The 23,649-nt window shown below is 43.7% G+C and overlaps 2 protein-coding genes across 2 annotated transcripts; both read right to left on the bottom strand.

Annotated features, from left to right (window-relative positions):
• Positions 1 to 1,215: 1,215 nt before the first annotated feature.
• usp36 (ubiquitin specific peptidase 36) lies at positions 1,216 to 15,865 on the bottom strand. The gene is made up of 20 exons (XM_068749525.1): positions 15,859 to 15,865; positions 12,644 to 12,909; positions 12,327 to 12,548; positions 11,077 to 11,187; positions 8,387 to 8,489; positions 8,233 to 8,300; positions 7,763 to 7,833; positions 7,586 to 7,668; positions 7,328 to 7,439; positions 7,092 to 7,232; positions 6,601 to 6,701; positions 6,343 to 6,481; positions 5,894 to 6,256; positions 5,514 to 5,738; positions 4,989 to 5,107; positions 4,264 to 4,902; positions 3,676 to 3,899; positions 3,355 to 3,540; positions 3,179 to 3,294; positions 1,216 to 3,075 (listed from the first exon to the last, which is right to left on the bottom strand). The coding sequence occupies exons 2-20, from the start codon at positions 12,894 to 12,896 to the stop codon at positions 2,941 to 2,943; spliced, it is 3,411 nt and encodes a 1,136-aa protein (XP_068605626.1). The 5' UTR covers positions 12,897 to 12,909; positions 15,859 to 15,865; the 3' UTR covers positions 1,216 to 2,940.
• Positions 15,866 to 16,702: 837 nt separating this feature from the next.
• Positions 16,703 to 21,971, bottom strand: LOC137905489 (metalloproteinase inhibitor 2-like). The gene is made up of 5 exons (XM_068749735.1): positions 21,543 to 21,971; positions 18,477 to 18,577; positions 18,269 to 18,374; positions 18,020 to 18,144; positions 16,703 to 17,909 (listed from the first exon to the last, which is right to left on the bottom strand). Exons 1-5 carry the CDS (start codon positions 21,670 to 21,672, stop codon positions 17,712 to 17,714), a joined length of 660 nt encoding a protein of 219 aa, XP_068605836.1. The 5' UTR covers positions 21,673 to 21,971; the 3' UTR covers positions 16,703 to 17,711.
• Between the last annotated feature and the right edge of the window lie 1,678 nt (positions 21,972 to 23,649).

Here is a 23,649-nt window from a genome sequence, read left to right as displayed (position 1 = left end):
CACTGGTGGTGCATTTAGAGGCTCGGCTCCAAAACGTCCGATAAAAGCTAGCAGCGCGTCGGGGCGTGGGGCGAGGAGGACGTACCGTGATTCTCCGCCTCCATCCTGGTGGTCCTGATGCTGCTCAGGCCGTCACTGACCCGGGTCGTCGCGCGCCTTGCGCCCGCAGATATCCGGATACCTCGCTCTGCCTTCGCGCTCACCTCCCACGTTCCAACTTCGTGGCAGCTCTCTGGATGTCTCCCTCTTAAACCGCCGGCAGCCGTTTAAAGTCCGCGTGGATCGATCTCTCCACCGATCTGCATCCAGAGACGAGTGCGCACGTGGCTGCCCCCCCCCCCACGAGGAATCACATAGGAAAAACAGCTTTGCTGAATCTTGCACCTTTTTGACATTTATGATGCGGGACCTGACTATATTTCTAACATCAGATTTCATTAAGAATATTATTTCACATGCTTTGTTCTGTTCGTCTAACTTTTCATGTTAAATAGATCCAATGTTTTTTTTTTTATGAATGAATGAATGCTCAAACACTGCTCTTCAGTCTCGCAAACGTTCACACAGGAAGTTCCCTACACAATTAGGCCTGTAGTTTATTTCTCCCGCAATCCAATCATCTTCATCAGTCTTGACAGAGTCATCAGCCACCGCCGCCGGACTCCACGGAGGAAGCATGCATTTAATGCTGCTCTATCTCCAGAAAGAGTTTAAACCTAAAGACTATTACAGCAGACGACATCGTCACAAATCCTCTGCTGTAACGTAACATTCTATTTACTCACCTGAACTGGTTTTCAGTTCACTTTAATGCACCAGTCAGCACGTCGGGAACAACTGCATTTTTGCCTCGTCAGCGAAGTGGATTTCCTGAGCATCATTATATCACGTGGAGTTTTCCACTAGCAGATTGGGACCCACCTGCTCTACTTGTACCTCCATCCGTCCATGAGCAGAACACAAGTCGATTTGGACTACCGTAACCTTCTGCACGCCGTAAGTTAAATTAAAACACGTCATTCCGGATCGACTTCATCTACTTTTAAAATCCTTTCCATTCCATTCAATTTTGCTGAAATTGGTAATTTTTGTACAATCCTAATAAACAATTGGATAAATGAACAGAAGTATTGAAAAAAACTGATTGCTTCTATCAACGCACCTTTTTTTTTTTTTTTTTTTCAATCAGACCTCCAACTCCAATCATTACTTTTAATCGCAATTCAAAGCAATAGATGACAAAATTAAACAATCAGCTCACAAAAGTCACAACTTTATTGCACCTTTATAGCTATGTATAGTGTGGCAAGAGCTGCTTTCAGTATGAAAGCAGCTCTTTCCCTGGTCAGGTGGTGCACAACGTAAGAGCCATCACTGGAAACATGTAAAGACCGTCCGCTCACACTCTTAAATGTTCCCGTGCCAGTTTGAGAGTCGCACCCTAAGCCGATTTCAACGCCGACACACACATCCTATGGAAACTGGCTTCTCGTCACACATTACAGTGGGAGGGATTTTGAATGAAGAGATAACAAACGCTCTCGCACACCAGTGACCAAGCACATTCTCCAGTTGATATCCGTCTAACGATCCCAGGATTTGTAGCACATAAAGATCTGTCTTTTCTTTTTTCTTATTATGCATTTATAACATTAAAGTCTACAGCTTTTTCATTTTATTTTTAAAGCCAATTCAAGGCAACATCTCTAAAATGAAAAGAACACGGGCAATTCTTTACAGCGTTGGAGGGAATCGTGGTGCACAAGATGGACTGTACAGTAGTCTAATACTAACAAAGCATTTTTGTTTTAACCTTACGTTTAGGGCATTTGTGCCCACACCTGAAATACACTGTTAAAAAAAACAGTTTCTACAGGATGCAAGATGGTGGGACTACTCCGGGCTGTCTGACCAGATGCGAGGATGGAATGCAGAATGTCTGGAGTTCCTGAGTCTTAGCCCAGTTTCTAGGTGACCAGCATGACCTTCAGAAAATTGCATAGATATATATGATGCAAGGGGGAATACATTGGTAGCACATGGCAGTCCTATTCTAACACAGTGCCTGAAGTATAAAACATAATCCTTTTTATTTTAGCACACTGGTAAAGAACCGTTTGAATGTTGGACTGATGAGATGAGCGTGATAGGAAAATACAAAATCTCAACCCTGCAAGTTCTCATTCCACCACGAGCCTTTAGGACATTCTTACATCCAGGTAAATGTAGCGCTTTGCTGAATCTCTAAGTTGTTCGTCCCATTCAGCAGCGCATCCTTTAGTGACAAAATGCCTCGACATTAAAATGATTCTCACAACGGGAAAGTTCTATAAACAAGCCAACAAAAATACCATTTGTTTCAATTACCGGTAATGTTTTTTTTTGACATGCATGCAAAAAATAAAATAAAACCAAAGCAGATAAGAGGATAAAATAATAAACTTATACAGGGCTCTAAAATAATGTTACAATGAATAATTCTGGATCGTTATAATTTGATAGAGGATTAAAAAAAGGTCACTTTTGTGATGTTGGACTTGCTGAGCCCTTCAAATAATCTGAATAGCCTTCAGTAAAAAAAAAGAAACAGCGTGTCGCTTGTTCGCGTAACCATCGGAACTATGGTTGTACTGTAACTAAGTAACTATAGTAACTAAGATGGAGGGGTTATCATTAAATACTGCATTACATTAAGCACTTAATGTGGCATTTGGATTAAAGTTGGGGAAGTCAAATCTCTCTGGTCAATGTGAGTGAGGACATGATATTTTATTGTGTATAAATCTGAAGTCGAAGGAACAATCTTTTTCATAAAATTTAATTCAAGAACTTGTGTCCAGGACGTCACAAAATAGAGGAAAAATGAACGAGGGGAAAACAAAGTACAGAAGGTTGCTCTTGAGTATGTGTCTCGATTTGCATTCGGTATCAAGCGGTCTCTCAGCGACGGCCTCCAAACACGCTCTTTCCTCCGGGCTTCACAGACCACTTGTTCCGCCTGTCCTGGATCTTCTGGAAGATGCTGCCCCCGCCGCTTCTCCACTTCTCTTTTTTATAGTTTTTAACTTTCTTCACCTTTTCAGAACAAAAAAATGGGAGAAAGTTAAAGAATAAGATATTATTACTACACGAGCTGTCGAGGTGATACGACTTCAGGATCGGATCGTTTTCCCCTCACCTTGCCGCTGTCGAACTCTTCGTCCCATTCGTCGATCACAGTGTCGCGCTTGGCGTGGCGGGCGTCTTCGATTGCATCTTGGCTAATGGCCGAGACCTCTCCATCCCAACTGAGGACTGCACAAGAAAACAATTAACACCGAGAGGTTCCCGTTTCCTGGGTTCTTCGTGTCTCACCGTTGGCTCCGTAGGCTTTATCCGAGGCGTTCCTGAGCAGTTCCTCCACCACCCCGCTCGTCCTTTTCCCATCCCAGGCCACAGGAGCGGCGCAGGGAGGGGTGTCTGACGACTCGTGTCCATTCGCTGCTGCAGGCGCCTTGCTGCGTTTGTAGCCGTCCTTCACATGGAAGTCCCACGCCACCACTTTGGATACAGATAAAACAAGATTAAAATCAGGCGTTCAGCAGTAATACATTCTCTGTGTTGGCATGGAAACAGGGTCATATCTCTCACTAGTTTTCATAGTTTGCACGCGTGGACAAGTCCAGGCTCACATACCCGTGCCTTCTTTACTTATTTTGGCATTGTCTGTGGCGTTGTTATTGGGAGGGGGCTCCATCGCTTCCGGCTCGTCGTTTTGCACTTCGGACCGTCGCCTGCTCTCCTCCCACAGTCCAGTCTCTTCTTTTAGCCTCTTCTTCTTCTTCTTCTTCTTCTTAGTCTTCAATTTGATCAAATGTCCAGCGTCACTCTCATCAACTGTGGCCTTCGTCTTACGGGTGCTGTTGAGAGGGGAAAAAAATAAAATCAGCTCCAGAGCAGAGCTCGTTTCCGACGGTAGCTCAACTTCGGATTTAGGAAGAGGAAAGCGCCTGCATTGTTCGCATTTGGCCCGAGTCTGACTGAGGTTGAGCAAAATGAATAGTTGAAGAAACAAATGTTTCACAGAAGGCTAGTTCAAGCTAGCGTAAGCAGGAAAAAAACATTGTGAGAGTTTTGATAAAGGATCGACACATAATACCGCTCGACGATGGAGCCCGCTTAGCTGTAATGTAAAAGATACGGGCCTCATTCTGAGCTCAGCACTTAATGGAATTTTGCAAACTTATAATAATGGAAAAAGCTAAATCCTAAACTTGTACCCACGTTTCTGATGCAGCGGACGCTGCAGCGATACCCTGGAGAGTCTCCACGACCTTTGGCTTCTTTTTCTTCTTTCGTTTCTGCTCCTTCCTGGGCTCTTCCTGAACGGACTGCAGAGGGGCGGGGCTAGTTAACGGGGCCTTTCGTTCAGACGGTTCTGGATCTGGATGCGATGTAATACTCCATATGCCGGCGTGACACCAATCCTCTTCCTGGTTCAATGGATCCAGATGAGACGGGACACACTCTCTTTCCTTCACATTCTCACCGAACCCGTTCTCCCCTTTTCGCTTCTTCTTCTTCCTCTTCTTCCCATCACTAGTGGATTCCACGAGTTCAGCCCGCTTCGTCGTTGCCGGGGTCAGGACCGGGGTCGGGACCGGCTCTGCGTCGCCCTCCACCTCAGAATGTCGGCGCTTTTTTCTCTTCTTCTTTCGCTTGATCTCTGCTTCTTGGACAGCAGAGCTGAGGCTCTTTGCGCCAGCATCGTGAATCCCGTTAACTGTAAGAAAAGGTCCTGCGCTTGGTTTTTGCTCGGTGTGAAAAAATGACTGTTTCTGAGGCCTCTGCTGTTTGGAGGATCCACTCGAGTGGGCAAAACGCTGCGATGACTGGGCTTTAGGTGAATGGAATGGACTAGCACTGGGAAGAGAAGCAAGCAACATCTGGAGTTACCGAGCAACCCACATGCTGGCCTTAGGAGGCGTGTGGCGCAAAGCTCATCATACCTGTGAGTAGGTGAGGCGAAGGTGAGCGGGTGAAGTTGATTTTGATGTGTGGGGTCGCTGGACAGCTGGCGGGGCAATGGGGGGAGCGCGTCAATGCTGCTCGGACTCCGGCTGCGAGCCTGCAGTTATCGACATAAATAAAAACTTGGTGGTCTAAAGAAAATAGCCATGAATGTGATAAAATAAGGAAGATTAAAAAAAAAAAAAAAGGGGGGGATGGCGAGAACAGATGGAGGATTAAAAAGAGGAAAGGGTATGGCAGAGAAGAATTAGAAATGGTTAGAAAAAGGGACAAACAAACTAAAGGAGAAGACGACTGCACAAGTGTTCCCATGTGGCCGACTGGACGGGCAAGGCGGGAGAAACCGCACACTGCATGCCGCTTAAACAGGCAAAAAAGGTTCACACAATGAAATAAATAAATATCCCACGTCTGGGATAGCGGCGCGGAAGAATCGACAAGGAACCGTATCACGAGCTTTCAATCAGCCGGCAGGCGATGCTGCGGCTGCAAGGGAGGGTTACCTTCTTGGCTGACAGGGCCAGCTTCTTGGCCGGTGGAGGCGACATGGTGCCGGTGGCTTCAGATGCGATGTTGTTGAGGGTTGGGGGTTTTACTTTCGCCGCCTTCTGCCCTTCTGTGCTCTGAGATCGCTCCACGCTCTTGGTTGGAGAAGCCGGGCCTTTGGAGCTTTTTCTCGGCGTGGAGGGCGTCTCTCCTGCCAGCGCGCTTTTGGCGCTGATGGAGTCCTGGTCGAAAAAAAAACAAACAAAAGGCAATCCACAGGGAGCGGTTGCGCGGTTACGCCCCTGTGTGTCGCAGTGTGGCGTCGTGCCATTCTGTGTAACAGACGCATCTAAATGATGTTCTCGCTGTTTAGAAGCTACTCCCGTGTGTCAGTCACCTTCGAGTCAGTGGCATCGGCAGAGGAAGAGTCAGACAAAGACTTGATTGAGGTAGACGCCGCCATGCCTCTGCCCTCGCCACCTTGCTTTTTATCCCCGTCCGTCCTGCTGATCCCGTTGCTGGAAGGGGCCGGAGCGCTGCTGCGGTACTGCGCTTGGCTCTGGGGGGAGGGTTTCTTCAGCTTCTTAAAAGGCTCCTCGATAACCGTGGGCCCGCCGGGCAGCTTGGGAGTGCCGTTGGAGGCGGGCGTCCAGCTGGAGAGTCTGGGCTGAGGCTGAGAGCTCACGCCGTTCCTGGAAATGGGCAGACCCAAACCTCCATCCATGGACTGGATCTTACGCAGCAGAGCTGGTTCAAGTTTCTGAAGAGAACAGAATCGCATTTAGATTGAAGGTTTTTTAAATTGACCCTTCCCACATGCCAAACGGCGGCGATCTCGTCTCTTACCTTCGTGACCTGTGGGGAGGAGAGAGGCCCGTTCAGGTTGGCCCGCTTGATCTGCTCGGATGACAAACTGCTCTTCCCAGGATGCAACGCCCCCAGCTTGTTGGTCTGACCGTCTGCATTCTTTCTGGATTCAGGAATCCTTTAACAAATAGCATTTCCAGTTGATTGAACTTTTTTTTTTTATATAGAGAATATTTACATCCAGGAAGGAGCAGGCGACGTCGTTCGTGATCTCTTCCGGCTCCTCCACCATCTTACCTAAGATAGAAGAGCACATACGCCTGCTGGTTCAACACCACCTTGATGTTACTGGCGTGCACCATGGAGTCGTTCATCTGATACCACTGCCCATTACTTGCCTGAGAAGAAACAAAGAGGCGATGCAAAGTTCAAATGAATGACTGACAAAATAAAGTGTTTCATTTAAACTTTTTAAAAGAGAAATAGAGAAAGTATAATAATAAAAAAAACAACAACAACAACAATACTATCGACACAAATCAGAACCTTAAGCTACAAAATATTAGGAAGAAATAACGCTGCTACATTTAACTAATTAAAAGCAGCAAATACAGTAACGGCGTTAGAATGACAAATCCAAAACACGACGATCAATGCAACAGTTCATTTTACTAGATTCAATACCAAGACATCCTTGAGGACAAGGTGGCTCGTCTGAAAGGCGTTCATCCTTAGAATCTGAAATAAGTTCCACCAAAAACAAAAAAGGAACGATTCCCTGGTCCTACCTTGACGTAGCAATAATAGTGACCAGCATGACAACTGTAGCCGGAATGCACCAGAACAGCGTAGAGGCCGTACATCACAGGGTCGCCTGAGCTCTGAGACATGTAGGGTCGAATGTTCAGGACTTCTGGGTAACCGACATCCTACAAAAAAAAAAAAAAAAGACAAGCATGAAATCACACAGACAAAAAAAAAAAAAAAAAGGCAGCATTTGAAAAATGACCAGCAGCGTGCAAACCTTTGTTATTTTTCCTCCGCTGAAGTTGGCAAACCTCTTCAACGACAGGGTGAGCACATCGGATGCTCGATGGACAGTGAAGCGCTTGGTGGCCGGAACTTTCTTTTTGCACCTATTAAATAAAAAAAAAAAAGGACGTAACTTCATCCTAAAACGTGCATCTCATTTGAATAAATGTACCATAAATGTAAACAAAGAGCCATTCCCGCTGCCCTGCAGAACCGTAGGATGCTGTCGGATAAGATGCACGGCACTCACTTGGCGCACATGTAGGCGTTCTCCCCGCTCAGGACGTCTGGCTTGACAAACAGCTCCAGGGCTCGCACGATGTTTGCTGCTTGCTGACAGTCAAAAAAACACACAAAAAAAACAGAAAACATTAGAAGCACGTCACCACAGAAAGAAACAGCGATGCTGAAATCGTGCGCCGCGTACCCGAATCTCCACGGCAATGTCCAGGTAAGGGTCGTACGTGTCCGACACACTCTTACAAATAGAGCATTTCACTGAAAGACAAGTGGGGGGGGTAAAAAAAAATAATTCTGTCAAATTCTTCTCAGAAAAAACACAATTGAATCTTTGTAAGCGGGACGCTTGCTGTACAGTCACTCGACCAAACCCGCTTTTCAGAATCAGGCCATCTTACAGGTAGACGATTTAACATCAAGCCAACTGTAGATGATATCTGCAAGGAGCTTATTGTATCAAAGCCCTCGTTGCAGGTTTCTAGGGGGTTCAGTCCTCAGAACAACCTCGAAAACCCTACTTCCTGTCTGCTGTGCCAGGAAATGACATCACAGTATTACACGAAACAATCCGTACGAGTGGATCCTCTCTGGAAGGATGTTTTTTTTTTTTTTTTTTTCAAACATTGCTGTCCGTGAGCGGAAAGAAAGAACCTCTACCTCTTGACCTGAGGTAACCTCCAAAGATCTGGTGAACCAGCGTCGTGGCCTGGGTCTGCCTGTCGAGCCTACAGCCAGAAATGCAAAGGACAGTCAGAACCGATAGAAACATTCATTCTGCAGAGGCTTTAGGAAACAATAATCAAAGCTTTACTTTGGGTATCCGTTGAGACAAGCTTTTTGCATGGCGTCAATAGTGTATCGCAGAAACTCATGGGCGTCCTCCTGGCTGCCAAATCGAAAATGCCTGGCGATTTCTGCGGGAGACAAAAGTGCTCATTAGCTGCGCTCGGGAAACGTTCTAAGGCTTTTCTCAATTTGTGGTGAACTTGGCCGGGAAAACGAGAATGTCAACGGTTCTGGAACCGGCATTATACCAACATCTAAAGCCAATGAATCCAAGTTCTAAATGTATGTTTCCATGGCGAGGGGTTCTAAATGCAGGTAGTGAATATAAATAGGAACGGCGCTCATGAGAAGGGAATGCTCAGCCCTGGCAAAGGTTGGCAGTTAAAAAAAAACACAGAGTTTAATGTAATTTATACTATAAAGGGAATACATTTGTTTTCCTTGTTTCATCATATCAAGCAAAAATATTATTTTGCCTTTTACTGGATGTAAAAAGTGACAATCTGAAGTGTCTTGTTGGAAACTTGTTTTCCTGAAAAAAATTTAAATCATTAAAACTAAGAAAATTCTATTTTTTTTCTGTTCATCAGTTGTGTCTTCATATTCTGAAGTTAATCGGATGCTTTTCCCTTTTTAAAGCTGAATTTTATATTCAAACAGAATATAAATGCAAACTGTCTGCATGATTTTTAATCTATACCAATATTACATTTTAACATTGAAAAAACCCATACACATCAACTCTGATTCAGTTCTACTTTTCATGGTTGGTGTATAAAGATAGCAAGAACAATTTAGAACCCTTTGATGATGATCCAGATCAACATGTGGACGGTGTAAATCTAATTAGGAGGGGAATGAGCTGCTCGGCGGAGGTCTGCGCTCTGAGTGATTTTCTAGTTTTAAAATGTCTTCAACATTTCAACATATTGTTAAAGTCAAAATCGCATTTTGAAACTGGTTTGTCAGAAGCACTCGGAGATGAATGAAACAACCTTGATGCAGAAACAGCTGCTGCCTGAGGAAAATCAATCCCATAATAATAATAAATACTGATAATGTAACATTGCTGCTTATTTATTGAAACTAATCATTAAAAACCATGAACCATTTCCTCTGACGTGTTGACCTAGCCTGTGAGCGTTGAGCATCTCAGACAGCGACCTAATAAGGAGCTTCCTGCCACTTAGTGGCTCCAGACGACTCCCGTCTCATCTGGAAGTCTCACATTAGATTAGATGTAATGTGGCACTCATACCATTGCCTCTACGCTAATTCCATAATGAAAACGGGAAAGCCGGTCCATCATTATGAGGTCATCGCAACATTCCCAGCATCGAGTCCCTGCATAATAGTGAGTCACCACTGAGTGGAAAGAAACAAGTCAGACTGCTCAATGACAGACTCGGGGCACTTCTGAGAGACTAGGAAGGCGTCTCATTTGTATGAGGGGGTTAAACCGGTTTGAAAACAGGGCGGTCCGTAAAGTGCATCCGATACATCTTTGAGTTCGGGCTGAAAAGAAGGGGAAACATTTTTGTGCTAAACCTGCAGTCACAAGAGGACGGAGAGGGCATTGGGGAAAGGGAGTGGAGCTGAGAAAGAGGTGCAGGAGGCAGAAGGGTGGGACGGGGCCTGGGGCGGAGGGACCTCCCGGGACACCACAGCACAGTGGCTCACCATGTCAAGGTGCTACCACTCATAGCCTGCCGCCCCACTGCAGCCAGTGCTGCGTCGATAAAACTTCGGATTTCAGCCCATCCACATTATTACAATAATTTCAAGGATGCAGCTTCATAAATCTGAAAATGTGTGGGTTTTTTTTTTTACCCCATTTAATTACTTAAATAATGTTAAAGATGTGCGGTTTTTGTTTTACTGACCTTGGAGAATGGCGACAATGTTTACCATTTGTTAGAATAATTACAAACCGATGCATCAATCAATAAGACAATAATCAGATCACTACTGAATCAATGCCTAATGCGCGCATACCTTGAATGCACGCATAATAATAATTTAATAAGTCACGGTTGCCATCTGAAGTGAGAACTGATTAAACAGACAACGCTTTACTTTATTAGCATTGTAATTTTGGGACAGAATATTTGCGGAGTACTTTTGCCTCAAGAACCGGCCTTGAAGGTAGGTGGCCTTTGCGAGTGTGACGTAAATTAGGAGACTCACTGCTCTTAACAAATCAGCTAATGTGTGAGAGGACGACGATGGAGTCACAAAAAGGTGCTTCATGCCTAAAAGGGATATTCACGTTATCAAGTCAAGATGATTTAAGCTCTCTATGACTATCAGTTACTGAAAGAAAAGCTCCTGTCCATGCAATCTCATGACATTCTCTCACAGCAGACGTGTGAAAACGCTTCCATCGCTTTACATCAGAAACACAGAGCGCACATGTGACGCATTTAGGATCTGATAGGGAAGGAATTTTCGCCGATCTATTGCATTTACGCTGATAACTCTTTCAATGTTTACAGACGTGCCGACACGGCTCAAGATTCCCTCTGGTTTTACCTTGCCTTAATATTAATTTCTAATAATCTAATTTCTTCAGGTTCTCTACTGAAATTCAAATTCGAATTAGGACAATTATCTAATCCAAAAAGCCGAGTCATCGTTTCAGCGATTCCTGCATCAGCCAGCGCAAACGGCTCAGATAAGATCACGCAGTGTCGGAGGGGAAGATGCTGGCCTTACTCTTCAGGTCTCTTATGAAGGTGACGGGCTTGATAGCGTTGCCCGTGTTGGCGAAGGCTTGGATGATGTGGTTCTGCATGACACAGATCATGCAGAATCCGGACTGGTGACCTGAAACACAGAATCAGATTCAGGACTTTACTGTTCAGGAATGCAACAGGATGAGCGCATTCACACATCCAGGAAAAGTTGGATTTTGGCATTCACGAGTCGACACCGTCTCCTCCACTGCTGTTGTTGTCTTCAAAATAGTCTGCTCTTAATTTAGGGTGAAATGAAAAGACAAGTTCAGTTTTTTCCAGACAAACTTTCTCCGCCTTTCAGCACGGAGAATGGCAAGCAGCGAAGGACCCACCACACCAAATGCATCACTCCATTACACTCTGATAGCTCTCTTCTAATCCGTTAGTCATAAAAATGTCTCAGTCGCAGCCACCGGGAAAAAGTCCCTCTTATAAAGTGGATTCTCTCGAGCTTATCAAAGCGCTTAAAGCTTTTCCCGTCAGTAGGTGTACAGAAAACCGTTACGCCCTCGTCCTCCTGTAAAAGCTGCTCGTGTCTAATGTGCACACACTGCTTTGTGTTTAAATCAGCAAATCCATGAACAAAAAAACAGATTTTGGCAAATTTATAAATCAATCCACATCAACAGAAAGTACGAATATTTTACTTTAATCATGAACAGTTTTTGAGAAATCTTCATTTTCTCACTTTGAATTTGTACCTAGTACAAATGCGAGGTCAAATCCATGACTCCACTAAACATTTTGTCCAACTTAATTTAATGAGTTTATATTAATTCTGAACAAAATCTCACCCTCTTATCTGAAATGTTCTTCTGAAAATGTAACCAGCTTCAGTCTGACGCTCACAAACCCAAGCACACAAAACGATTCCTCTCTGGGATGCCAACTTTGTGGTAAAGATGAAAGAGACAGCAACATCTCGACTTGCAATGAAAACTTACTCAAATAAATCCCAGCGTTTTTACGTGCTGGGATGATTTCAACTTTCCAATCCAACCTATGCTTTGGAACTTTGAGGCCGGTGAGTCTCGTTTCAGAACCTGAATGAATCTAATTGGCCGTTGGAAGCTACGTTTATCTCAGCTGCTCACATCCAGCCCATAGGCGGATGGTAGCTAATGGGTCAATTCTATAACGTATTTATGCAGGTGTGCTTAGGGTTGGAAAAACATCAGTACATAAGAGGGTACAGAAGCGTGTAGTAGATTGATTTAAAGTACTTACAGGAGCTCCTGTGCTCCTTTGACAGCAAGTAGTTGGCAAGTGGCGGTGTGTAGGTGAGACACTGCACTGTGGAGTTGAGGAAGCAGGTGTTCCCCAGGTTGTGGAGGCCGGCTCCCACCCTGTACACGCGCTCCCATTTTAGGGCGAGCCTATTACCCGGAAAGAGCATCTTCTGGGGGGCAGGGATCCCATCGTTCTGGCCCCCGTTTGAATTATCTGAAACTAAAACAAGAGTATGGCCGGTTATGTCACAGTATAAAGAAATACCAAAAGTATGCAAATAATATACATTTCCCAGTTTAAATTTGAGCGCTTACCCTGTCTTTTAATTTGGGCGGGCTCCGAGGCCTTCTGGCAGGTAGCGCCTTCATTCCTGGGATTTAGGATGATGTACTTGTTCTTCAGGCTCTCCAGCTGATGGGAGAATCCCTTGCTAGCAGGCTCAAACTCGATCTTCTGCAAAAGGACCTTCTTAGCAGAGGACGCCAACAGTTTGTTGAGGTCGCCTTCATCGCCCGCGTCTTTTCGACAAGGTTTTAATGCCTCCTTGAGTTTGTCCACTATTGGCATCGTTGGAGCATCACTGCAGAGAAAGTTGAGAGCGCTGTCAGTAAATTGGTCACACGGTCACTTTGCTAGGCCCAAAGGGATCAAAGAAGATCATCTCTTTAGGGCTAGATCTTCCTTAAAAACACACCTCAAAGTACCTTTGAATGGCTTTTATTATTATTACTGTGTGAGTACACAAGCCTTTGAACCCAGGGCAGAGTGACGGACCTTCTGAGCTGAGCAGAAAACAGTGGATCATTAGTTGGTTAAATAAACCCTCTCAGACAATCATTTAAGTGCTCGTCTGCTCCTGCTTCCGTGGGACCCTCTTGATCCCTCATGTGATCCTGGAACCAAGTGCATCTGAAGAGCCAGCCGGTTCTTGGCAGCTGTCCCCCCCCCACCAGTTATGCAACACTTTTCACATTGGTAACATGTGGCAGGCGATATAAGAGGAGGCGCATATCAAGCACATAAAGTGCAAGCAGCTGCTGGGGTCAAATGTTTGCCTTGCTATTTAACAAACTTGCACATCTCTAAAGTTGTTTATCATCACGGCTATCAGTGACATTAGAGATTAGGAGGAGAAGATATTGAAGGCTAATAAAATAAACATGACCTGATGAAAACGCTTGGATTGGCTGTTGCTGCCCCTTTAAATAGAGAGTAGCTGAGGGCCCTAAAAAAGGCCATTTCAATTTAGATAAGAGTGTGTGTGCCCATTTTCACAAAATCACAGTCGAGAGAATGACTTCTGCCATTCTATTTATTTTGATGTAGGAAGACGATATGTGTGAAAACCCATCGTGATGCAGCAGAGACGGCCCCGAACAACAAACACCCAGAAGAATTAAAGCATTACATCCACGTGGCTGTTACAGTGCAGCTGTAATTAAAGAAAAAAGCATCGACATGAAGGGTGCTACGGGAATCCCGCTCATTAGGACAGGCAGGGAAGGAGGACTGAACAACTGAGCATGCACTGTATGCACAAGGGCATGCTGACCTTCACGAGAGGCTGATGCCGATAGAAAAAGGAATGACAACTCCAGCTGTCAATGTATCGATACGATGCACCCAAGAACACATTTTAAGATCCATCCAATCGTAATATATTTCACATAAAGTATATTAAAGTCTATTAAAATATCCTGACATTTTAATAGAATGAATCAGGTAATGCAACACGGGCCTAAAGCAGTAACGGTGATGGCAATGTCTAATATTTCTGACAAAATGCATGCAAAATTGAAAGCGTAAAGGTACATTAGCAAAGCACATAAAGAGAAGTGCATTGAAAATAGACAACGTTGACTTTATGTGGCCTGCAGTAGAAAGGCAGAGTGAAAAATACTGTTTAAACTTTTATAGACCGTATAAGAAAACATCAGCCTGTAAAAAAAAAAAAAAAAAAAACATTTAGTCTTCCTGCATACATCCTGTATACAGAATTTTCCATCTTGTAATTTTCACCTAAATTCAAGTAAAAAATATAAAGCTGAAATCGAACATAAGGGTCTGTTAGAATAATATATTTGTGTGTAAATCTACAGATCAGGATCCAAGGTATTGTGAAATACAAGGCTGTATTGTTGGATGCCAGAGTTCACAACCGCGCTGCTGTAACACGGAGGCCAAGCAGCACACGGGACTGCTACAAATCCACGATGGGCATAAAATAACTGAATGACACTGAAGTGATCAAAAGGTGAGGGTTTCTTTACAGTCACCAAAGAGAGTTAACCTACCAGCTTCTGGTTCGAAATGACAAAAATAATTTATACAATCATTTAGGAAATAATCATGATGAAAACAGTTTCCGTTAAGCGCCTAATTTTGATTTTCATTGTAGCATGATAGGATGTGAATTGATATTTTGCTAATGTACCTTTACGATCGGTATATTAAGATCTGCCTGGATTCTGACAGCAGAGAGAAATTAGTATTATGGATTGATTAAGATCAATGTGTATATTTAAATATACAGGTCTCATATCAAATGTCTGTTGCAAGAGGGCCCTGGTCAAGTTAGCATTAATGGAAAATGTACTACATGTTAAAACATAACATATGTAATGACATACAGAAATTCACAGTAAAGCTTCATAAAAAGCTATAAAGGTATAGAAGGCTATAAACGCTTCTCGTCTCAAAGATGTTTAACACTAAAAACATCTGCTGCCACAAACAGTGGAGCCTTATAACATGTTGTCGTTTAATATCATAGTCAAATGTACAATATTGTTTCAGTTGGACATGCATGCAAAAAAAAAACATTTCATGTGAAACCAGCACATCACACTTGACAGTTTCAAATTATTATTTTGCCACTGTCACAGTCACAAAAGTAACACAACATTTCAACACTTGTATGGCTATGCAACAGGCCGTGGAAGCAAAAAATCTGCTGCCACAAATGTTTTGGGACCTCTTGGGCTCAAAATGTTTTATGCACTATGACTGCAAAATGTAACTGATGCTATATAAAATGTTCTTAAATCCATTCTTAAAGTACCCAGTTGCTCCTGAAATAGCCTACGTTATTATATGTATATACACATATAAATATACTACTGCAATACACAAGTAGTCGAACATTCTCTGTGTACCAAATAATCAACCCTTAGTTAGCCATCATGATTTCAAATGCTATAATGCTAACAGCAGTCACAGCTAACGAGCTGGGCGATTTCTGCTACAATAAGCGTTCATTAATTAATTGTAGTGCGATCCCAGCTGCCCGTTTCATAATTTATTGTCCGTCTACGTTGAACAGTAGAAATAACAAATGATCCAGCCAACAAAATATCAACTTAACGTGGCATAAGACTCCCTCTGCTGCAACGTGAGTTAGCATCTGAGCTAGCGTCCAGGTGGCTAACGATCATGATCTGCCCCATCCTGCTCATATGACAAACAACGCCATCCCGGACGTCCGTGTTCACAACTATTAGGTATATCCGAGAGACGTAAGTCCACTCACCTTTCGTACAATCGTCCAAAGGTAACATTAGAGGGGTCTACTTCCTCAGCTGTGGGTCTCGGGTCTGCTATTTTCGCCCATGCTGCATTATCAGAGGGCGTTGACAAAAAAAAAGAGAAGAAATGAATGACGGCTATCACAAGCCAATGAGAGGACACGTCACGACGTCATTGAAGGGTTGGACCAATCGCGCTTCAACATGACGTAGCGTTGTGGGGAAAGAACAACACGTGACTTCTGGCCATCGCTGTTTACCATTGATGCAACGTAATCAAAGGAAAAAAAGCGGCCAAAAACACCTGGCCGAACAAATATTCCTCTCTTTCATATAAACATCCACGGAATAATTAAATCACGCCCCTCGTGTTCAATTCCTATCAAGCTTAAGGATTATAATAGTATTGTAATACTGTATATGTAAGCAGTTCTCATCCTTACGAGGTATGCTGTCCCCTTTCGAGTTCACTGAGAGACGAGCACGATGAGTATTTATTCTACCACAAACGATTGACAAAGTGCATACTGGTAAATGTATGCTGATAATCAATTTCACAGACTCTTATTGTCTGCATAAAATAAATCCTGAGACTACTGTTTTCGCCACTAGGCGGCAGCAGAATGCTGTTACTTGGTTGCAGAAGAAACGCAACTGCACTTTCTCTTTCAAACACGATTTTAAAAACTAATATTACATTATACGGATCTTTTTTTCTTTTGTGTGCGTGTGTGTGTGGGGGGTTCCTGTTGCTTGCCGCATGAGCCGAGATGTGGGTTAAACACATCTTGTGGATGATCCCTGGAGCCACAGGCATTGATCATTGATGTGAAAATTAACAAGCCAAAGTATGAACATATATATGTTGTCATTTAATATCATAGTCAAATGTACAATATTGTTTCAGTTGGACATGCATGCAAAAAAAACATCTCATGTGAAACCAGCACATCACACTTGACAGTTTCAAATTATTATTTTTCCACTGTCACAGTCATAAAAGTAACACAACATTTCAACACTTGTATGGCTATGCAACAGGCTGTGGAAGCAAATTGACGATTGGATAAATCAATCTCTAATTCACTAACAATCGAGTCAAAAATTAGGCCTACAAATTAACCGTAAATGTACATTTAAACTGTGAAGCGTTCTTAATTCCATTAAAATAATTGATCGTCTCTTTGTGCAATACAAATGGCATAATTTAATGATATTTTCACAATAGAGAATTACAACTTGTGACCTTAAATACTTAATGCTTACTTAAATGCTCCAAACCCTAAAGCATAAAAAAAGGGGAGAGCTACAGTATAAAATACAAAAAAGGAGGATTCCATCCTCTTTCATTAGAGACAATATGCCTGCTGTGACACCCGTTAAAAGTGCATGCTTGTCAATAAACAAAAGGAAAAGCCTTGCATATTCGACACAAGAGAGATTCATAAGCAGGACATGCAAGAGCTGGCACACTTTGCAGCAGCTCTGCTGTCACAGATCAGGTTGCAAGCGTTAGCCTGTTTAACCCTTTAAATTATGTGTACGAGTTTCATTACAGAATTACAGTTAGTTCTAAACAATATCTTTGGTTGAGAAAGGAATCAGAGATGAAAAGCACACGAACAAACTAAAATGCGACATTATGAACAGAATACTGTGATGACTATTTTATCAGAAGGAGAAGTGCTTTGGATTTCAGTGAAAATGCTGTAAATAAAATACGTTCAGCAAAAAAAAAAGTAATCATCCCTCTTAAACAAAAAACATGAAAATGTATTTGACTTTTTTTTATGTTTCTGGTATTTATATCAATGCATATCTCCACTGCAAACATCCTCAGACTGTGACGGTGGAGGGGTTAGGGGTCTTCGATGTCCAGGAAATCATTACTTGGTAGTGCTGCTCCCCTGTACCAGGCGCACGAGTCATCACTCCTCTTGATGCACGCGTAGTGTCTGGCCTGCTTTCCCCTGATTGTTTTATCAATCACCCAGTCTGTCCACAAGCATTCCGCTGGGCTGCTGATCATGCAGGGGATGGAGCTGCAGCGAGTGATCTGAGCACCAAGAAGAGAGGTTAAAACTTAAAGCCAGTAAGAAATATTTCCCAATAAGAGTGGTTTGTGGTAGCTCTTCTTTCAATAATGGAATATACTTTGATTTTTACCTTGCAGCCACAGCCCATTGCATAGCGTTGAGTCAAGCTCTTTTTCTGCGTGGCACTTGTGGACTCCCAGGGCTCGATGAAGTCACAGAGGGTGACATGCATCGTCCCATCGGCTTCCAGTTTGCCTAAAATGGAAAGAGATCTTATTAGCATCTGTAAAATGGCATGGAAACTGCTAAGAATGAGGACGGAGGAGTAAAATTGGCTTGATTTAATAATGTGTGAAGTGTAACATGGCGAGAGTCATACCTGTGATAAGATAATCCTTGCCATTGGTCTCCAGACTCACTCCACACACTGCAGAGGACGGCGCTGTGTAGATGGCATCGACATCCTGGCTGGGACCTTTGAACATCTGACGATTCAAATAGAGAAAAGAACATTTAGATTCATATGGGAATTCGGTTGATGGAACAATATTGATCCCAGATGGAAATGACGGCTTTGCTGCACGCACCTTGGTTTGCTTGATGTCATACTTGACCCTTTTGATCGGGTTTCCGTAGATGTCGTTGCCAACGTCAACCTCGCTCTCTCCAATTAGCCTTGCCCTGATCACTACAAGGAAATAGCAAAAAAAAAACAATCCAGTGTTTACATCTTTAAGCCCTGCCTAAATTGTGGCATGTTGGAGTTGGCCGCAAAGCATTGCTGTAGCTTGGATCTGAGGAGTTTCCACACACACACACACCGGGTGTTCTGGGGAGGACGGACCCACAGAAGCATTTCATCAGCTGCAATCAGAGGCCGAATGAGTGCTGCCTGGCTCAACAGCACAGGAAGAAGCTAGTCAGCATATCTTTGAAAAGCTGAACTAGAATGCTTCGCTTGCTCTTTGCCCCCCCCCCCCCCCCCCTCCCCCCTTCCTCATTCTCACTCTGAAATTGCACCCACTATAGATCTAGAAACGTTTCTACCATTATGACGCACGGACTTGAATACGTTGAAGTACAGTTTTGTGTTGATCGCATGTCAGCAGGAGCTTAATACTTGATTACTGTTATCGTTAAAGCGTATTTGAATGCGTACAATTCCGGGGGGGGGGGGGGGGGGTTTACAAACTCACATTCAAGATGAAGCTATTAAGTGCAGGAGACTTAGCGACAGAGGAGAGCTAACGTCAACCAGATGTTCTCGCTCAAGTCCCAGTTCAGCTCTTGCTTTTGCCAAGTGCTTCAGCTCTACCCGACAGCCTCGGACCATCACCAGCCTGCTTCCAGCCCAAAACAAGAGCCAACCTCTTCAGTTGCTTTTTTTTTTGTTTTGTACGACAAACGCACGAAGCTGAAAGCCAATGGTGTGGCCTGATCTGAACACACATTCTGACAGGGAGGGAGAGGAGGTGCAGACTGCAGAGCACGACAGAGAGAGGAAGCATTTAGAGCGTGGCCAGGAGAATTCAAAATACTTTGCTGTGCAAAGCCGTGCACTTCCTCTTTCAAACACTCTGAGTCAGGAGCACGGAGAAACATCTGGTGGGTTAGTCGTAATCCTCTTTGTCTGAGCGTGCAGAATCTCATGCCGATTGATCTCTTGCTTCGGGCAGGTGAAAATAGGGGATACAAAGACACTGAAATGAGAGGCCTTATCTCAATGATATCATGTGAGTGGTTGGAATATATATATACACACACACACACTTTTGAGGGGTATGATTAGCAAGTGTTTAGTGTGATGAAGTTTTCTGGCATAGAATGGCCAAGCCCAAAGAAGTTTCAGTCAACAAGGACTAAAGGGAAACATGCAATAACACACTTATTGCATGTGGCTTAGTTGTTATGGGAGCGCTTTAACAACAAAAGAAAAAGGGAAGAAGGCAAACGCACGTCATGTCTGAGAAGCCGCAAAGTGGCTTGAACGAGAAAAACAAAATAAGAAACAGACGCCTCAAAGCCGAGCCTAACCAAGGGAACGGATGGATTGGGCAATGATGTAAACACGCTATATTCTACAAAAGGTGCATTGCTCTCTATATAGTCATCAAATCAAAAGGGTTTTAATGCATTAAATTACACCGTAAAGACAAATCAAATTATGCATTAATTGCTAGAGGTGCTGCAATGTAATGCAAACTCTGCTTCCGAAGGCTGCAGAGGGCGGCTGCGTTAATGCCACAGTCATGCTAAAGACAGAATTCTGTCAAGAGGGCCAGAGTCACTGCCGTTCATTTGGATTTTCTTTTCTCGTAGTTTGTATTTCTATAATCAAAATTACGAGAAACAGAATGCATCAGAATGTTTTTGTTGTTGTTGTCGACTCCAGACACTGCGACTCCTCACCTGTGCAAATTCAAGTCATACTTTTCCCTTCAGGAAACTGCCGCTACACAGGGCTTCCTCTAACCCCAGCGCCTTTCATTCATGAGGACACGAGGCCACCCATTCAATTGTTGTATGGAGACCTGAATCTAAAATAAAGAGGACTCTGTCCTCGTCTGCGCTCAGGCACAGCGGTAGATGCTGGATAATGACCTTCACATCACTTCAGGCCACCCATTCATTTTCTGTATAGCAACCAGTCATTTTTACAGGCCAATAACAAAAAGGAAAAAATAAAAGAGAAGAACTCACACGCTGCATGCAATCTTGTGCGGATTTTTTCTTTTTGAAGCGCTCGAGTGTGATTGGTGAGGCTTGGAGGCTCAGGAGGTATAGAGCTCGGAAAGCCCCCTTAATCTACATATCAGTCTGTCCTTGGTGAAGATACTGAACGCCACGAGTCTCGAGCAAGGCATCGTCAATGGCAACTGTCTATACGCACAGTGCCAGCCGACGAGCAAGGATCGGCCTCTTAGTACGATGAAATCTTGTGCCTTCCCTCCCTGGACAAATTATTAAAGGTCTGGAAGCACACACAGAATGCATCAGGCTCCCATTTACAGTCAAATATCTGGCAGGATAATGTGGTTTCTTCGCCCTCAAGAGGAATCCAATGGTCAAGCCTTGGAATAAGTCAGCATCTGTGTACAAACCACACACTCTGCAAACTCCAGTTGGAACAGCAGCACAAGCTGGTCACTGTTGAGTCTCATAAGCTTCAGGCAGCAACAAGTGGTGTGTTGTAACGGGAACATAACAGGGGGGGGGGCATATACATGCATGGCCTTTATGAAAGAGTCAATTAAATTGTTTCTTAGTGGTCAACGAGGAAGTGGAGCACGTCTTAATGTGGTCAAGTGGGAGGAGCCTGCGCTGTGAGATCAGTAAATCACATCATTGATTAACCTGCATGATATCTGAATACGAAAGGCCACAAATAGATAAAGATGCATAAATGACAATGAAAACTGTCTGATGGACATTTGATGGCCGGATATATCAAACTTGCTGATGCAGAAAGAAAAACTTACGGCTGATGTTGCCAAATGGAATAGAAAACGCCATAAAGGCGCGTGAAGAAGACCAAAGGATGATTGAGGAGCAAGACCAAAGAGGAGGTGTACGTCCCAACGACTGACCAAAACGGAATCACACAGACATCGGGCCCGGCCGCTGCTTTCCGTTCATTCATTTCACGAACTTACCGACGTCCGAGCTGCAGAACGCTTGCTGCGGGTGCGCCAGGGAGCAGCTGCAGGCGTGCGCGATTTCTTCCACCCGCCAGACAAGCAGGACAGCCAGAGTGACGAAACAGCTGTTCGTCGTCCACGTCATCTTGGTAAAATAAAATAAAATAATAATAATAATTCTAGGAGGCGTGAGGAGAGAAAACTTTAGGAAAGAAGATGCGCACTTGAGCAGTCCTCAAAACAAAACGCCGAGACGAGACGAGCCGAACAGTGTCCGAGACGCGCAGAGGGGACACAGCCGGACACAGACAGACAGACAGACGGACAGACACGCCTCCAGTGACTGTTTTCCACCGCCGAGCGCACATTTATGACTGCGTGCTTGGGAGGAGGCGCCGCCCCTGCTCTGTCCTCAGCCAATCAACGCAGCCGAACTCTGGAGGTCAGGGGCTCCCAAATTTTCTCATCCTTCTGTCAAAAAATAATTTTGCCTAGATCGGCGGCTCGTAGCAACTTTTACCTTTGCATCTAATTCAATTAATACAATTTAAATCTAACATCTATTTAATGTAAATAATGCTATTGTAGTATCTAAGAAATGATACTACAGAGAGAGAATTTAGTTTATGTTATGACGTGTGCCTTAAGCCGTGGGCCTTCTCACGATTTTGTTATGCTCGCATAATGACAATAAAGTATCTTGAATCTTGAATCTTGAATCTTGAATGAATCTTAATTGTGTGTGTGTGTGTGGGGGGGGGGGGGGGGCAGATGGCTTTATGGACTTCACTCAGGTCTCTCAAAGCCATGAAATATACTAAGAGGGAGTATAAAAAAAAAAAAAAGGCGGACCTCGCTGGTAAAAAATGCATATAGACTCGAGTCATTTCTTAAAAGTGATTTCTGTTGATAACGCACAAAGTAGTGATCATAAATATTTGACTGATACGATCAGGCTTCCATTTCATTCGACTGTGCTATGCAGGTCTGAGTAAACTAAAGCAACCCCACGACGATGACGCCACATGGCGTGTGACCTCGGTGCAAACATACAATAATTGTTATAATTCAGTCATAATTCTGACAGCCCAATGAACCAGTGAATCCATCACAGCTTCTTTGGTTTAGCTCTGTTTTCAGACTCCACCATTGAGGGACATGTCTTCTCTTGCTGGATCACCCACTAACAATGCATGTTTGCTGTTTGGCACTAGGCAGTCAGTGTGTAGCCGGATTTAAGAGTTCACGAACACGAAGCAGAGCTGGCTGCGTAATCTGAAGTCTGTATGTCAGCAATTAGACGGAACTAAAACAGTCAAGTTTCAAACTGGAAAGCCAAACAGTTGGTTTAAACTGACGACAAAGCTGCATTACCAACTCAGTCATCTACTTTATGTTGTTTATAAGTATATAATATATCAAATAATATAATATTAATGTATATATAATTCATTCTGATGATTAGTCACAGATGAGAAAACACCAATGTTGGTTTTCCTGAGTAATCCTAATCCCACTCCAGAGTTATCTGCAGTTATATTTCATTGAGTATTTGTACATAGTTTCCAAGGAAAAACGTGAGCAGTGACATCATACTCGTAAACTTAATAGATTCAGTCTGGTAGTGATTTCCCCGCAGCATGAGCAAGCCAACCCCCCCCCCCCCCCCCCCCGCCCCCGCGCCGACCACCACCACCACCACCACACACACACACCTCTCTGTGTAAGGAGTATGCTATAGACACATTCTTTAGTTGTTTCTCATCCTTTCCTTGGATGCAAACATAAATGGAAAGTTAACCACTGCAGCAGCATCTTGGAAACGTGGGCGTCTCAAGACTTTTGGGTTTGTGACCTCATGAGCTGATTCTGGTTTCAAATCACACGGAGGGAGGGCACACGGTGAGATGGATGATGCCAAATAATAAAGGGAATGAAAGAGTGATAGAGATTACAGTACAGTACAAGTTGCTCTGTACTTGTGATGACACTGACAATAAAAGCTTTCCATTTCCTCCCCAACATCATATTTGGCTACTTGCTGTTAGCGTTCTGGTTCATCTGGAAAATTCCATTCTTTCCCATAATTGAGTGTTTTTTTGCTGGGTTCCTTTTCCATTTG

The sequence above is a fragment of the Brachionichthys hirsutus genome, chromosome 16 (genome assembly GCF_040956055.1).
Source record: "Brachionichthys hirsutus isolate HB-005 chromosome 16, CSIRO-AGI_Bhir_v1, whole genome shotgun sequence".
Classification (NCBI taxonomy): Eukaryota; Metazoa; Chordata; class Actinopteri; order Lophiiformes; family Brachionichthyidae; genus Brachionichthys; species Brachionichthys hirsutus.
This window is presented reverse-complemented; position numbering and strand designations above follow the sequence as displayed.